This window comes from Elephantulus edwardii, unplaced genomic scaffold (genome assembly GCF_000299155.1).
Source record: "Elephantulus edwardii isolate Elephantulus edwardi_28Jun2011 unplaced genomic scaffold, EleEdw1.0 scaffold00037, whole genome shotgun sequence".
NCBI lineage: Eukaryota > Metazoa > Chordata > Mammalia > Macroscelidea > Macroscelididae > Elephantulus > Elephantulus edwardii.
Window position 1 is genome coordinate 21142318 of NW_006399787.1, and position 16544 is coordinate 21158861.

The 16544-nt window shown below is 44.4% G+C and overlaps 1 protein-coding gene across 1 annotated transcript in view; it reads left to right on the forward strand.

The window, feature by feature from the left end:
• PLEK2 (pleckstrin 2) overlaps positions 1-13806 on the forward strand; it is a 25190-nt gene extending 11384 nt beyond the window's left edge. Inside the window, exons 2-9 of the mRNA XM_006884801.1 lie at positions 861-1025; positions 2359-2540; positions 4913-5004; positions 5293-5480; positions 6205-6306; positions 9328-9411; positions 12863-12941; positions 13679-13806. Coding sequence (XP_006884863.1) covers positions 861-1025; positions 2359-2540; positions 4913-5004; positions 5293-5480; positions 6205-6306; positions 9328-9411; positions 12863-12941; positions 13679-13806 — 1020 coding nt within the window. The remainder of the gene's footprint in view (positions 1-860; positions 1026-2358; positions 2541-4912; positions 5005-5292; positions 5481-6204; positions 6307-9327; positions 9412-12862; positions 12942-13678) is intronic.
• The last annotated feature ends 2738 nt before the right edge of the window (positions 13807-16544 follow it).

Sequence of the window (16544 nt, forward strand, 5' to 3'; positions counted from 1 at the left end):
GAGAGAGAGAGAGAGAGAGAGAGAGAGGAAGGAAGGAAGGAAGGAAGGAAGGAAGGAAGGAAGGAAGGAAGGAAGGAAGGAAGGTTAGCAACGACTATTTCCAGTGGCAGGTACTTTATACAAGGGTGACTGTCTTTCCTTTTTTTGCAAAGGGGGCTGATGGTACAATGTTTAAGCATTTGACTGCTAACTGAAAGGTCAGTAATTCAAACCCACCAGCTACTCCATGGAGAAAGATGTGACAGTCGACTCCCCTAAGATTCCAGCCTTGGAAATCTTGTGGGGTAGTTTTATTCAATCCTGGGGGGCTACTATGTGTCAGAGTTGACTAAATGGCAAGAGATTTGGGGTTTTATTTTTTCCATTTCTCTCAAGATTACAACCATGCAAAGGCCATATAGGAATTAGAAGGTCAATTCCAAAGATCTCTGTCACATACAGACAAGAGATGATGAAGAGATAAAAGTAATATTTCCTCCCTTGTTGCAGATTTCCTTGTTTCATGGACACCTCTCCCTGTGGACCCTAACCACCTGGACAGCTCACAATAGGGCTTTAATTTTTTTTAAAATTTTAGTTGTGATTTTAATGAAAGTTTACAAAAAAATTGGATTTTTATTCTTTCATTGTCCTCCCTCCTCTTCCCTTCCCGTCCCAAGTTGACTTTCTTTTTTCTTTTATTCCTTAGCATTCATTCACTATTTCACAATTTCCTCTCCTCCTTCTCCGCCCCCTCCCGCAGTGCTCTTTGCAATGTACCTCTTGTTCTGGACCGTTGTCTTACATATAATGCCTATTCATATATTCCTTTCAAATAATTCTCTCCCGCCAGGGCTTTTTGACTGCCTGTCTCTCTGCAGGGTCACATCGTCCACAACTGGAAAGCTCGATGGTTCATCCTCAGGCAGAACACGCTGCTGTACTACAAGCTGGAGGGAGGACGGAAAGTGACCCCTCCCAAGGGCCGCATCCTCCTGGATGGCTGTACCATCACCTGCCCCTGCCTGGAGTATGAAAACCGGCCTGTAAGTGACACCCCCCTTCCCAGCTCCTTCCTGCTTCCAGATCCTTCTACTCCAGGCTTCCTTTATGATTGAAGGTGAATTGGGGAAAGGGGAAAACTCATATTTATAGTTGGGAAATCTAGATTCAAATCCTGGTTCTACCACTATCCAGGTAGGTGACCTTAGCCAGTGGTTGAACCTCTCTAAGGCTTAGTCCTCAGCTTAAAAAAAAAAAAGATAGAAAATTACATCTGATTATCTCTCATGTGATCTCTCATTAGGATGGCAAGGCTCATTAAAACACCCTGTAAATAAGCTGGGGAGTCTAGTATAAATTAAGTATTGCTATGGAGTGACTGAGGTAATGGGATTAGGTGTGTCAAAGATGGTGAGATTGGCACAGGATAGGGCAGAGTTTAGGACTGTTCTACACAGAGTCGCTATGAGTCGCAGGCGACTCGATGGCACATAACAACAACAACAACAACATCTCGGGGTTTGACATTACTTTCACCCCTTGAGCTGTACATCTTCCAGAGGTGACTTCAACTCTATTCTCAAAGAAATATCTGAATCCATCAATCATTTGTTGAAGGATCATGTGACAAGAAATTTGCTAGACAAGGAGTCATCAAACATGACGGTAGTAAGAGGGTTTCTTCATGGAGCTGATAATTTTATTAAGAAAGCAATGGCTAACTGAAAAATAATGAGAGTTTCAAATGATGGGACGAATGTTATTAGTTGCAGAGAACATTATTCTCTCTGTGTGTGTGTGTGTGTGTGTCTATCGTCAGATCGGATCTGACTGGTACAGGAGATTGCCCCTCCTTCTCCAGCAGAGTATCTAGTGGATTTGAACCGTGCATCTCTGGGATTGCAGTGCAGCTTCTTGCCACTAGGCCACCAGAGCTCCCTAAGAACATTATTCTTGAAAAGGAGGAAGAAGAGCTCTTGGCTTGGTCATAATAAAAGAGATTTGTGTGAGGGTCTGAGAGGAGGGAGCAGGCATTTGTGAAACATCCTCAGCAGAAGTGAAAAGGAGGTGAGGGTGGAATCTGGGAATAAGGACCTCCAGTGTGGTGAAAGGGAAATCATTAAGAGATTAGTGGGAAATTGATGAGGAGCCATTGAAGGGTTTGAATGAGAGAAGGGACTGATGAAAACTCCTTCAGAAAGACTGACTTGAGAACTAAGCATGGTCCCTGGCCCAAGAAGAAAGGGTCTTGCCATCTTGTAGACTACACATCCACCTCAACTTGCTGTGTGCCCCGGATTTGTGCTGGCCAGTGCTCTTTCACCTGTCCTGCCCCTTTTAATGCTGGTCTGACTGGCTGTCTCTCCCACCTCACAGCTGCTCATTAAGCTGAAGACTCGCACATCCACGGAGTACTTCCTGGAGGCCTGTTCTCGAGAGGAGAGGGATGCTTGGGCCTTTGAGATAACAGGAGCTATTCACGCCGGGCAGCCAGGGAAGGTCCAGCAACTCCACATACAGAGAAACTCCTTCAAGCTGCCACCTCACATCAGCCTGCAGTGAGTGCTCCAGCAGCCCCTGCCTTCCTGATACTGGTCTCTGCTACAGCCCTGTCTTTCGGGGGGACGGGAGTGGACAAGGAGGGACAGCTACACGGGCCTGACTGACATCACTTTCATGCTTCTGGGTCTTCTACTGTTCACTCTGCTGATTGAGTATGTAATAGTGTTTACCTTTATTGACAGAAAACACAGAGAGGTGCAGAAGGCAATTTTTATGTAACCACTATTGCATAATCAGTACTGCAATATTAACAATAATGAACATCAATCTATAATCAGATACACAGGCAGAAAAGTAGAATAAGAAGTAGAAATTTGGACAAGTGGAGGGGACTACACCCATCACTACGCATGTTTAGCAGACAGTGTTTGTCTATTATGTATTTCAAGAGCTCTGGTGGCCTCGTGGTAAGAAACTGTGCTGTAATCCCAAAGGTATGTGGTTCTAATCCACCAGCTGCTCCACAGGAGAAGGATAGGCAGTCTCTTCCTGTGGTATTAACTGCCTCTGAAATCCTACTGGAGGATGAACTATTGGTTGGTTACAACTCACCACACACAACACCACCACACACCCCTACGCAACCTTCCCAGGTTCTCTGCTGCCCGTGTTCACCTCAGTGACTTAAGATACCTTTGAGTCCCAGTGTTCAGAGCTGTGCTCACTGACCAAGTCCTAAGTCTTACTATTAACCTGGTGGTAAAAATTATGTGTTCCGGTAGCCATTGCTTCTTGCTCTATAGGGGGTGCTCCCTTCATTCTTCCAAGGCATGCTTATAGGATGTCTACTACATGGGCTAAATGATCATGACATGCAAATAGAAATAAAGATGGTCTCCTGTCAGGGGGCTTCCAGCCTAAGCACAGACATAAAAAAATGAAAAAGGATCTGATGGTAACCATCATTGCCCCATAGAACAGAAGGAAGGCAGCTCAGTGGTAGAGGTGACACTGTGAAGTGAGGATAGATGGAAGGAGTTCATATTGACAGCCCTGCTGCAGAAAATGCTCCCTAGCCCCCCAAGCAGCAGAACCTGGGAACCCATCAAAGATGTGGCATGTTGTTGTTATTAGTTACCATCAAGTCAACTACGACTCGGAGCAACCTTATCTGAACGTGGCCCTGTCGCGCACTATTCCCACGAGCTGATCTGCTCGAGCCTGTTGTTACAGCCCCTTGTTGAGAATTCACCTTGTTGAGAGTCTTCTTCTCTTTCTCCACCTTTTCCAACAGGCTGTTTGTTTCCAAAGGCCAGTCCCAAAGTCTGTAAGATGAAGTTTCATCATCCTTGCCTCTAATGAGCACCTTGGTTGTGCTTGCACCAAGACATTTCTTTTGCTGTTGTTCTTTTGGCAGTCTGTAGGATATTCAGCCGTTTTCTCCAACATTACAACCCAAAGGCAATGACTCCTCTCCCGTCATCCTTAGTCATTGTCCAACTTTCAGATGCGTAGGAAGTCATTGAAAAGACCGTGGCTTGGATCAGATCAGTCTTCAAACTGACATTGTTGCTCACTAGAACTTTGGTCCTTGGCAGCAGATTTACCCAAGGCAGCATGTCCTTTGATTTCTTGACTCCTGTTTTCTTGGGTGCTGATTGTGGATCCGAGGAAAATGAAACAACTGGCAGCAAAGATGGGATATGAGTTTCAAGAAGAGCTCCTAGCAGCCACTGGGGTTTTGCTCTGTGGGCCTACGGTCCTTCTACATCACAACGAGCATGGGGTGGAGCTGCAGTGGGTGAGTCAGGTGAAGCATCAAGAATTAGTTGGAGCGGTAGATCACTGAGAAACGAGGAGTTCCCACACAGTGTGAACAGCTCTTTAGTCTTATTACAGAAGTAGTACTTATTTAGGAAAGAAATATCAGAGCACTTAGCCAAGCAAAAGAAAATAAATCTCATCCTACCTCTCAAATTCCAGTGTGTAATTGAATGCTCCCCTCTTTTCAAATCTTCGAGAAAGTACAGCCATTGTGCTCCTTAGAGGCAAAGACGGCAAAGCTTCTTCTCAGATATCAAGGTGTATTGTTACAAGAGGCTATTCCTAAGTGAGGGGCATCATGCTTGGAAAGGTGGAGGGACAGCTAAAGAGAAGACCCTCAACCAGATGGATTGGCTGAGTGGCTGTACCCATGGACTCAAGTGTGTCAGGAAGTGTGAGGCTGGCACAGGATAGGACAAGGTTCAGATCTGTTGTTCATGGGTTCGCTGTGAGTCATACTTGACAGCACCTAACAACAGCAGCAGCTTGGTATGAATACCACCCATCTGTCACTTGCTTTATATCCTTAGTGGTGACTCTTGGACCCTGCCTTACACCTGTCCGTGTTGTGAAGGTCCCCTCCCTTTTGTTTCCTTCTGTGTAGTCGCATTGTGGACAAGATGCATGACAGCAGCAGTGGGATCCGGCCATGCCCCAACATGGAGCAGGGAAGCACCTACAAAAAGACCTTCATAGGTGAGCTCGTCCCTCTCACGGTGAGGGTGGGATCCACCGAGGCGTGCTGCAGGGTTCAGCCTTGGGCTTGACTCGCCGATGTTGAGACAAGACTTGCCTGCTGACTGACCAAATGACCTGCATGAGATGACACTGGCCATGGCCATATTTCTGGGCAGCAGGGGTGGCCTTCAGGCTGCTTTTGAGTAGAACTCAGAGCCTGCCCATGAGGTCAAGGTCATGGAGATCACAGCCAGGCACCTTGAGGAGGCCTCTTGTCTGACTGGCACTGTCCATGCCCTGACGCAGGCTCCTCCCTGGTGGACTGGCTCATCTCCAACAGCTTCGCGGCCAGCCGTCTGGAGGCAGTGACCCTGGCCTCCATGCTTATGGAGGAGAACTTCCTCAGCCCTGTTGGTGCCCGGAGCCTGGGAGCCATGCGCTCTGGGGATCTGGCCGAGCAGTTCCTGGATGACTCCACGGCCCTGTACACTTTTGTGAGTTAGGGATGGGATTCCTGCCACCACCTGAGGGAGGGAGAAGGAGGCAGCAGAGCAGCGAGCACAGTAGTGGGTGAAAGACTGTCTTAGTGACCTAGAGATGCTGTAACGGAAATATCAAAAGTAGTTGATTTTCACAAAACAAAATTTATTTTCTCACATTTTAGGAAGCTAATAGTTTATACATCACTAGTGGCTTAGTGATATGATATGGAGCAATTTATAGCCTCTGAATTTATAGGGTCAGCTATGAGTAACAAAGCAACAACAATTGAAGCTCAAGATGCCAGCTCCTTCTCTCTGTTGGCCCTGGGGGAAGGTTCTTATCTCTTTTCTGCTTCTATTCCCCGGTTCTTTAGGATATGCATGTGGCTTGATACCTGTCTCCTCCCGTCTCTGCTTCCTTGTTAGGCCTGATCTGCTCTTTTTGTATCTCAAAAGAGCTTAAAACACACCCTGGGCTGATAGGACCTCTGACCATGACAAAGAAACCCTTTTCCTCTACAGGAGTATTATTACAGGTATAGGGGTGAGGGTTTACAGCACATATTTGTGGGGAAAACAAAATCCAACCCATAACAGAAGTCTAGAATTTGGGGCACAGCGCCATCCCGAGGTGGGAAGCAGTTTCTCTGTTGAGTAACTTCACTTTCCCTGCTTCAGGAGGCCCGTGGCTTGGACTTGGGTCTTTCTCTGAGTTTTTTGCTCTCTCTGCCACCAGGCTGAGAGCTACAAGAAGAAGATAAATCCCAAGGAAGAAATCAGCCTCAGCACTGTGGAGTTAAGTGGCACTGTGGTAAAGCAAGGCTATCTGGCCAAGCAGGTATGGCTGCCCCATGAGCAGGGACAGGGTGGACAAATCCTAGGGAGTCAGGAAGGGGAGAAGGATGGAGGCTTTCTAGAGTGCAGAGCCCACTTGGCAGAACACGCGAAGGCAGAAGCCCAGCCCCAGGGAGCCAGTGTGAGAACCTATATGTGCCCACACTTCTGTCTCCTGGGTTCCAGCCACCAGGCCCGTCTAGGAAAGATGAACACGCACGTGATGTCGTGTACACAAGTGGACACAGCGTGAGCATCTGGTACATAGCTGTCAGTTTCAAATACTTAACTTGAAGAGCACTGCCGACTCATGTGAGATTTTACTTCTGTTGGCCCCAAGGCTTACTGGAAGGCAAGTCTCTGGAAGGAGGAGCGTCTTATGGAACGTCATACCTTCTTATCAAACTGAGCCAAAGCAGAAAGAATTCTTCTGTGTGTTGTTGTTGCTGTTATGTGCCATCGAGTCGCTTGCGACTCACAGCGACCCTTTGTACAACAGCCCTAAACTCTGCTCTGCCCTGTGCCAATAGATCGCCTCCGACACTCCCATCCAATTATCCCAGTCACTGAATCAATCCACCTCATAGAGGGCCTTCCCCTCCTGTGCCGTCCCTCCACCCTCCAAAGTATGATGTCCTTCTCCGAGGACCGGTCTCTCCTCACAACATGTCCAAAGTATGTTAGACGGAGCCTCAGAATCCTTGCCTCCAAGGAGCCACCCAGTTTAACCCTTTCCAGGACAAATCTGTTTGTTTTCCTAGCAGTCCATGGTATTCTCAACACTCTTCTCCAGCACCACAGCTCAAAGGCATCAATTCTCCTTCTATCCTCTTTGGTCATTGTCCAACTCTCTGATGCATAACAAGTGATTGCGAAGACCATGGCCTGTATCAAACGCACCTTAGTCTCCAGAGAGACACCACTGCTCTTCAGTACTTTGGAGAGGTCCCTAACAGCAGACTTTCCCATGGCAATGCGCCTTTTAATTTCCTGGCTGCTGGTGCCAAGAGTGTTGACTGTGGAGCCAAGCAAACTAAAGCTGTGTACAATGTCAATCTCTTCACCATCCATCCTGATGCTGTCAATTGGTCCAGTGGTGAGAATCTTTGTCTTCTTGACATTGAGCCTCAATCCATATTGGAGGCTGCAGTCCTTGACACTCTGCAGCAGGTGCTTCAGGTCCTCTTCAGTTTCAGCCAGCAGGGTTGTGTCATCTGCATAACGCAGATTGTTGATAAATCATCCACCAATCTTGACCCCACATTTCTCTTCATAGAGCCCAGCCTCCCAGATAATCTGTTCTCTTCTCTGTAGACTGTGGAATTCTGCAGGGTGTGCTCAATGTTTTAAAAGAGACCATGCCAGCGCTGCAAATCCTCATTTGGGAACACATTGTGTTAAGTGGGAAGCACACCTCGACACAGCCACACCTGCAGCATTTACACATGTGCCTAATGTGGCACAAGCAGTCTATAGTTGCTGCTAACCCAAACGGCAGTGGTTCAAACCTACCCAACTGCTGTATGGGCAAAAGCAATGTCTGGTAAACTGCTTCCTTAACATTTTTAGCCAAACATTTTACGAAGCTGCTTAGTTCATAACATATGGTCTCGCAGTGAGTTGAGGAGGGCTGACTCTGGCAGCTAATGACAACGTGTGTACTGTCACCGAGTCCTGGCACGTGAATGGGCAGCTGGGCCTCTTGCAGACCCTTGTGTTTGAGCACATGTGTGTGCTGTGTGAACACGCACTTCTGCACAACAGACATGGGCGTAACTCTGCGCCTTTCCCATTGCCATGTAGAGCAGTGCTTAGCTGTCACCTGCTTCTTGAGATCGGGATCCCCATCTGTTCTCAGATTAGCTTCTATCCATACAGCTGCTTGTCTACCCCAGTGTCCTGCTGGCCTGACAAGAATCCTAATGAGGGCAAAGGGTGCCTGGCAGAATGTATAGGGGCCACGTGAGAGATTAGCACCTCAGTCTGGAGCACCAACAATCTCTCACTTGCGCACACGCTAATAATGCCTTCTTGTACCTTTAGATTGCAACATACTCTATCGATCATTGTCAGTCCTTAGAGGATGATGTTAAGCAGTTTTGTTGTACATGTGTTCACACACACACACACAGAGCTATAGGCTTGCTTTAGGACTAAGTCAAGCTTGTAAGACTGGAGTTCTTGGGGTCAAGTTTATCTGTGCCAATGTTTTGCTAAAGTACCTATCTGGTGGCCTATCAGATAAAGAGTTGCGCTACCAACCCAAATGCTGGCACTTTGAACCTACCAGCTGCTCTAAGGCAGAAAAGATGGGCATTTGCCTTCTGTGTGGTGGGCATTTTCCTTCTGTGTGATGGGCATCTTCCTTCTGTGTGACTTACAGGCCCTGAAAACCCACTGGTGGGTCAGCTATGAGTTGGTTCTAACTTGATAGCACACAACAACAGCTTCCCTGAGAAGGGGATGCTAGGCTAGTCTGTGCTGTGCAATTGTAATTCTTGGAGTTCTTGCAGATGCCTTTTAAGATTAAAGAGCCCTGCAAGAAGCTGCACTGCAATCCCAGAGGTGCGTGGTGTGAATCCACCAGATGCTCTGCTGGAGAAGGAGGGACAATCTCTTCCTGTACCAGTCAGATCTGATTTGCCAGTACATGCACACAAAATAATAATAATAAAAAAATTAAGGAGCCCTGGTGGTGCAGAATTTAAGCACAGGTATGCTAATGGAAAGTTCAGTGATTTAAACGCCGTAGCCATTCCACGGGAGAACAATGTGTCCACTGGTTCCTGTCAAGATCACAGCTTTGGAAACTCTGTGAGGCTGAGGCAAATCTACTCTGTCTGGTAAAGTCACTATTAGTCAGGAACAAACTCAACAGCACACAGAGCTTTTAGGACGCAAGCCTGCTGGGATGCTGGGTGGGCTGGTTTATTGGAGGTTTGGCATTAGATGCATAGAAACAAGAGGAAGGGGCTTCAAGATGCTGCCAATAACCTTGAAGGGCTTCTTCTTTTTTTAATTTCAGGGACACAAGAGGAAAAACTGGAAAGTCCGGCGCTTTGTCCTGAGGAAAGATCCAGCTTTCCTACATTACTATGACCCTTCCAAGGTGAGTCTCAGGACCTGTGGTCATTCTTCCAGATGCTTCTTTCCTCATAAGACGGGCAGCTGGTTGAACTTTCTTTCCTTCTCTCAGCAGCTGTCCTAACTCCCCTGCAACATGCCTTTCCTCTTTCAGTCTAAGCCACCCAGGATCTTTTATCACATGAAGCCCCACTCAGTGGTTTGCCTATGATCACTAGTCCACTGCCTATGGGAGGGACCTTCATTATCTTGATAGGAAAGGCATCTTCAGTTCCCCCAAAGGATGACCTAGAATTTACTGGGTTAACCATCAAATAGATTCAGACTCCTAAGGCTGTAAACCTAAATGGAACCAGAGCTCCTCCTTCCTAGAGTGTAGCTAGTGGATTCAAACCATTGACCATTGCATTAGCAGCCCAAGTACATAACCCACTATACCACCAAGACTCCTGTGAGGTGGGCTGATAACAAGACTCTTAGCTGCTGCTTCCCAGTCTCTTTTCCCTTTTCTGTCTAAAATCTACTGCCACCAAGGTGATCCTGACTTACAGTGACCCTATAGAACCACAGCAGAATTGCCCACAAGGCTTTTAAGACTGTAATGTTTACTGAAGCAGCTGCCCCGTCTTTCTGCTGCAGCCAGGGGTTCAAACTGTCAATCATTTCACAGCTGAGTCCTTTAATCGCTGCACTGTCAGAGCTCCTGGTCTATCCAAAGACCTCATTAATTCTGCCTCCTCCACTTCTTGTCCTCATCTATGTGTTGAAATTTCTTTTACTGTACAGTATTTAAGCCATAACACATTTTCTTGGTTTGAAAAAAAAATCAAAGAATTGTACTTCCATGTTTCCAAGTATTATTAGCATGCTGAGATGATCTAATTCCAGTCAAGAGGGAAGAAACTGACTGTCCTTTTAGTCGGACTGTTCAGGCTTGTCTTGGTACATAAATAATTTTCATTAGTTTTAGAAATAGTGAAAACAGCATGCCCATCAACCAGAATGGGGGAGGGTTGCAAAAGAGCATGATGGGTGGCTCCCTTGAGCCCCACTGGACATGGCCAGACCACAGAAGACCTGAGGGCTTGGAGGGATAGGGCAGGATGGGGTCAGACACCTGGGCCTCCACATAACACTGGCTGGCTGCTCTCTGCCCAGTAAGGTTGTGGTGGTTTGGTTGCAGGATAGATTTCAAACTCCTTTATGGCAACCTCACTGCCCTTTTAGAAGACAAATAAATGAGCTTTTAATTCTCAGTCCAGCTTAGCCTTTCCGTGTGTCCTTGGTAACGCCTTAATCTCTGTCCTAATGGCATCATGGGCTGGGTTTGCTCCCGGCCTTTGCCCTGACTCTTCCTCCTCCTTGCATTGAGTGCCCTACCACTACCCCTCAGATTTGCTCATTTGAGTGTGTGGATCATAACATTACGGAGAATAGGAATCCCAGAACACTTAGTTATGCTTTTACTAGACCTACACCATGAAGCTGTTGTCTCTATACTTATTCAAACTGTACACTGATCAAACCATTTAAGAAGGTGAACTCTATGAAGAACGTGGCATCAGGACTAGAGGAAGACTCATCAACAGCCTGCATTATGCATAGACACAACCTTGCTTGCTGAAAGTGAGGACTTGAAATGCTTGCTGCAGAAGGTAGAATACTACAATCTTCAAATGAAAGAATTTTTCTTTTACTTTTCAGAGAAGAATGGAGGGGCGGTGGGCAGGAAGGAAAGTGCAACAATGAATAAATGGAAACCCTGAAATAAAAAAAAAAGTTTTCCTCACACTTAAAAAAAAAAAAAAGGATTCTATTTCAACATCCAGAATACAAAACCCCTAACACCTAGATCAAGAAATGACGTTAGATAGAGAAAAAAAAATTGAAGTTGTAGATTAAGTTGTTCATCTTACTTGGACTCACAATCAATACACTTATTACCAGCAGCCAGGAGATCAGGGGATGTATTGTATTGGGAAGCCTGCTGTCAGGGACCTCTCAAAATTATGGAAGCAATGATATTAGTTTGAAGATTAAGGTGCATCTAATTTAGGTCATGGTTTTTTCAATCCCTTTCTATACAGCTAAAAATTGGACAACAAATACGGAGGACAGGAGAATTGATGCTTTTGAGCTGTGGTGTTGGAGACGAGTACTGAAAATATCTTACAAATGCCAAAACCCAAACAGATGTCTTGGAGAGAGTGCGGTTATGTCTTGGAGAGAATGCTTCTTGGAGGCAAGGATGACAGCTTTGTGTTACATACTTTCGGCATGTTGCTAGGAGAGACTATTTCTTGGAAAGGGACATCATGCTTTGAGGTGGAAGGTCAGCAAGAGAAAGGAAGCCCTCGAGGAGATAAGATTGACACATTGACTGCAGAAATGGACTCAAGTGTGTCAGAAAGTGTAAGGATGGGTCAAGATAGGGTCAGATCTGTTGCTCTTTGCGCCACTGAGTCCTACTCAACTCAACATCATCTAATACCAAGTTCAAGTTTTTCTACTGAAGATACCCTTCAGCTTTCCAGACAGTGGTGGATCTTTCTCAATTGTTCAATTCTGTTCTGCCCTACCCAGTGCTCCTTTTAAGGAGCCCTGGTGTCAAAATGATTCCGTGTTTGGCTAACTGAAAGGTTATTAGTTCAAATCCACCAACTTCCCAACGGGAGAAGCTTCTCTGTGGGGGAAAGATGTAGCAGTCTGCTCTCCTAAAGATGATAGCCTTGGGAACATTATCGTGAAGTTCTACTTGTCCTGTATGGTCTGAGTGGGAATCAACTCTACGATACATAAGAGGGCAGGACCCAACATACAGCATAATGAATTGAGGGGCTTTTTTGGATTTGAGCTGTTTAAATGGCTGGTGTGTGAAATTACTGAGTCATCTTACAGACAATATACACCAGCATTTTACTTCAGAAATAGGTGAACCGGGTTCAGTGTGCAAGAATGCCTATCAGTTTTGCAGAAAGAGTAACTTGAAGTACCTTTCAGATTGGTTGGTGAGCTATACGGAATAATTGAGGATACCAGGCGTCTGACAATGGTGGACAAGAGGCATCTTCAGGAAGGAAAAGCAAATTTGTTCCTATTCGGCTAGTGAGCAGTGTGCTGCTGAAGGGAGCTCTGGTGGTCTAGAGGATAAGGAGGTGCACTGCCAACCAAAGGCACACGGTTCAAATCCACTAGCTGCTTTATGGGAGAGAGATGGCAGTCTACTCCCATACAATTTAGTCTGAAAACCCACTACCGTGGTGCTTTGAGTTGGTTCTGACTGTCTTGACAGTGAGTGAATGGTTGCTGTGATAGAGAACTGCACTTCCTTATTGGTACATATACTGGGCCACGTGAAGCCCAAGTTCAATTATAAATGATTTACAACCACTCATCATTTGGTTTGAGGAGGGGAGAGTGAACTGTTCCTTTTGTGTAATCACAAAATCTCTAATTAAGAATCTGCTCCTCTGCAGGAAGAGAACAGGCCAGTTGGTGGATTTTCTCTCCGTGGCTCACTCGTGTCTGCGCTGGAGGATAATGGTGTTCCCACCGGTAAGCTACAACTTCCATCCTGGCCTCCTGTGTTTACTCTCAATGATGCTCCAGTAAATGAAGGCTGGGCTTTGTGAGCATAGTAGGACTTGCTCAGTGAGGCAAACAATGAATGTTTTACTTTGAAACCACTCTGAGCCTTAGAGAAAAGGCATGTATTTAATATGCTCTCCTATTTTTTGTACTTGCTGTTCTGTAAATTTTCACCCAAGCTTAAGAGCTAAGATTTACAATAATGCTTTAAGGCTTACAATGCCTCCCTTTCCCTTTAATACCTACACTCTCTCTTAATTTCACAAGAGCTAGCTAAGGTAAGCAACTGGTATAAACTGAGACTGAAGCAGTTGAACAGTGATGGTGTTCTCCTCCAAGCTGGCACAGTTGTGCCTCACTTGGTGTAGATTATCAGGATTCTTATTTATGTGTTGAAACAAACTTACTTTGATTGCTTTCAATGTAAACATACTGGATTTTCAAGTGAATGGATAATTAGAAATCTACGGCTAGCATAGGGGCAGGCAAATGGGCTGCCAAGGAATATCCAGACATACCACAGGTGGGGCTTAGGGCTCAAGTGAGAGAGAGGAAATGGGAGGGAGGGGGAAGCACAGCAGAAAGCCGTGGGGATTCCGTACCCATGTCATTTGTTAGTTATGAACGACTTTACCCTGTCCACACTTGTGTTTACTGAAAGCTAAACGCACACTGGACTATGTCCTATTTTTTTCCCTGTCTAGGTGTTAAAGGGAATGTCCAGGGAAATCTCTTTAAAGTGATTACTAAGGATGACACACACTATTACATCCAGGCCAGCAGCAAGGCTGAGCGCTGTGAGTGGATTGAAGCTATCAAACGGCTAACGTGAGTCTGGCAAGAGCCTGAGGACACAAGACCAGGATTCTTTCCTGCTACCCGAGGGGAATGGAGTGTGAACATTTCCAGCAAGGTCTTTCTTTAACAAGCAGTTGTAAACTTTGTACTATTTTGGAGACAGACTGGTTGACTTGAGTTACAAACAGCAGTGGTGCTATTTCTTTTAGCATCTTTGTGTTTCTCAAAGGATTGGCTAGAACAGCCACTAGACCTCATCAGCATCGTTTTTAACAATCGTCACGGACTATAGGTCCTCCTTGTGGTAACACTAACACTGGTCATGTAACATTGACTAGGATTCTAGTCTCATGGCATCTCTCTAAAATGATGTTTAAAGTGCTTAACTCTTTGGAATTAATAAAATGTTTCTGACTATTGTAATTCCTGTACAAGTTTTATAATTTTCAAGGATCTCTTATGCTTGAGGGTATGTAGACTGTTATGAAAGCAGCTCAAATAACCACCAGTACCGAGACACACTACATCTGAAATGAGAGTATCACGAGAATGTAAAACCTGAGTCCCACATCCATAAATGTGTGCTTTGAAGCAAATAAGCTTACACATGTACTATACTGTATACAAGAAGTCACGGAGTAGTTACACACAGAAGAAAGTTATTTTTGTGAAGAAAATGGACATTTAGAAGGCAATGCTGAACATGAGCAAAATGAAAAACCAAACCCACTTTCTCCTGCAGAGCTTCTGGTAGATTCAAACTGCTGATGTTTTCATTAGCAGCCCAGCACATTACCCACTACCAGGTCTCTGTGGAGCATGAGCTGCTAAAACTGAAATGGAGACAGAGGACATACGCGGGAAAATAAATCAGGGAATTAAAATTTTGGTTTGAAAAGGAACATTAACTGAGAAAACTGGTACTAAGAAATTTCAACAGTTGGCTAAAGCTGAAGTAGTGGAAAGTCTGTAGCATACAATATTTTTAAAGAATATTTTTATTACTTTTAAGTTTATATAGTAATCTGGCACAAACTAGTGCCAGCATTCTTATCAGCTTCAAGCGCTTAAGAGTTGCTTTAAACATGTTGCTGCAAACTTAAATTGAAGACCGTGCTTAGAAACACTTTTTGCCCTCATTTGTGGCAATGTGTTAATGGGCAGGTAAAAGTTTGAACTTTATCCTTTTAATCTTGTTTAGAATACCTGACTCAACCGAGCAGGAATTCTAAGCTAATGAAGTTTTACTTGATTTCTTACATTGTAAGAGATCTCACCTTTTAAAGCACTTTTTTCCATTTTAGCAAAGTCAAATGTCCCTGAAGGATTCCTTTATTGCTTTTTGAATACTTACAGGCATATGAATTAAAAACCTACATTTCATGGCATCAGTCTAACTAACAATGACCTTTTCCTGGAAAGGGTCAAATATATGCAAAATTTTTATAGAACTGAAGAAAAGCCTTGTATAAGAATCATTCACCACAGAGGTGCCTAGTATCTTTCTACAGGCATGGTTACTTAAGTACGTACAAGTAATTTTCCTGCTTATAGCAAACATTTAAGGAGTTATCTGTTACAGTTTAATAACATTTTCTATGCTGTGTTCTTTCTAAACTTTTTTTTTTTGTACTTTAGGAACAAAAGAGTGAAAATTATGTGTCAAGTTAATCAAGCTTGATCAATCAAGCTCTCCCTTACATGACAATGTGGAGTGCTAGGTAGCACTCAAGGCTCACCTTTGAAAACTAGTATTTGAAGCTAGATTTCTGGATCTCATTATGGGATGCAGACTATCTTCTGTGTTTTGCAAACACACATCTCTTGTATTCTGCAGTCCCTTTATTAATGAGTTAAATCTAATTCTGAATTTCCTAGGGTGTGGTAAGTTTCATACCCTGTAACAGTTACTCTACGGGATAATTATCTTTACTGGTGTAAATAGCCCTGGTACTTCATTTTTTGGGTGAAGATCAAAATAACTTGTTTTCCTCTGCTCTGATTACTGTAATTTTAACTTGAAACACTGTATAATCTATAGACTTTATTTTATACATACACCATTAAAATAATTAGCTCTTGAAGATAAAATACATGTTAAAAAAATTGCTGCCAACTGTGTTAAAGCAGATGAGTGTTTTGCTATAAAGAGAAATGAAGCTCCAGGTGGCACGAACTGGATATCTTAGTGTGGCTATGTGTGAACCAAAAACTGGGGTGTAAGATTAAATAACTAGATCCAAAGAGCAGCAACTCTTTTTTTCACTCTAGCACCCTGAAATACAAATTCAGGCAAGCAGTTATAATATACCAATGAGGAACACTATGATAGCTTCTCCCTCACACCATGCTACCATTGGTCTCAAATATAGGCAAATTCCTAGTTATAAATATTCTGACATAAAGGCAACCACTACTTGTCCTTTAATACTATGTATATTTGCCCTCACTTTGAAATGATTGTGCCCCTACACAAGGAATCACCTTCACTTGCTATATATGCAGTTTTAAAATCACTGAAAAAGTTCTGAGTCTGCTCTTACGTTAAAGGCTAAGAACTGCATGCACCTACCTCGGCTTCCCTACAAATTTGACACTTAAGAACGAATGCTGTTAGAAGCTGTAGACTGTCAAACTGGTAGCTGTAGTAAAAGTCAAACAAACCACCTATTCTCGTAATTGAGTTCCCACCCCACAGGGCCAGCTTTCACGGTTTCAAGTGATTTTCTTTAAAATCTTCTTTTGATAGGATCTGCTGTAGAGATCCTTTCT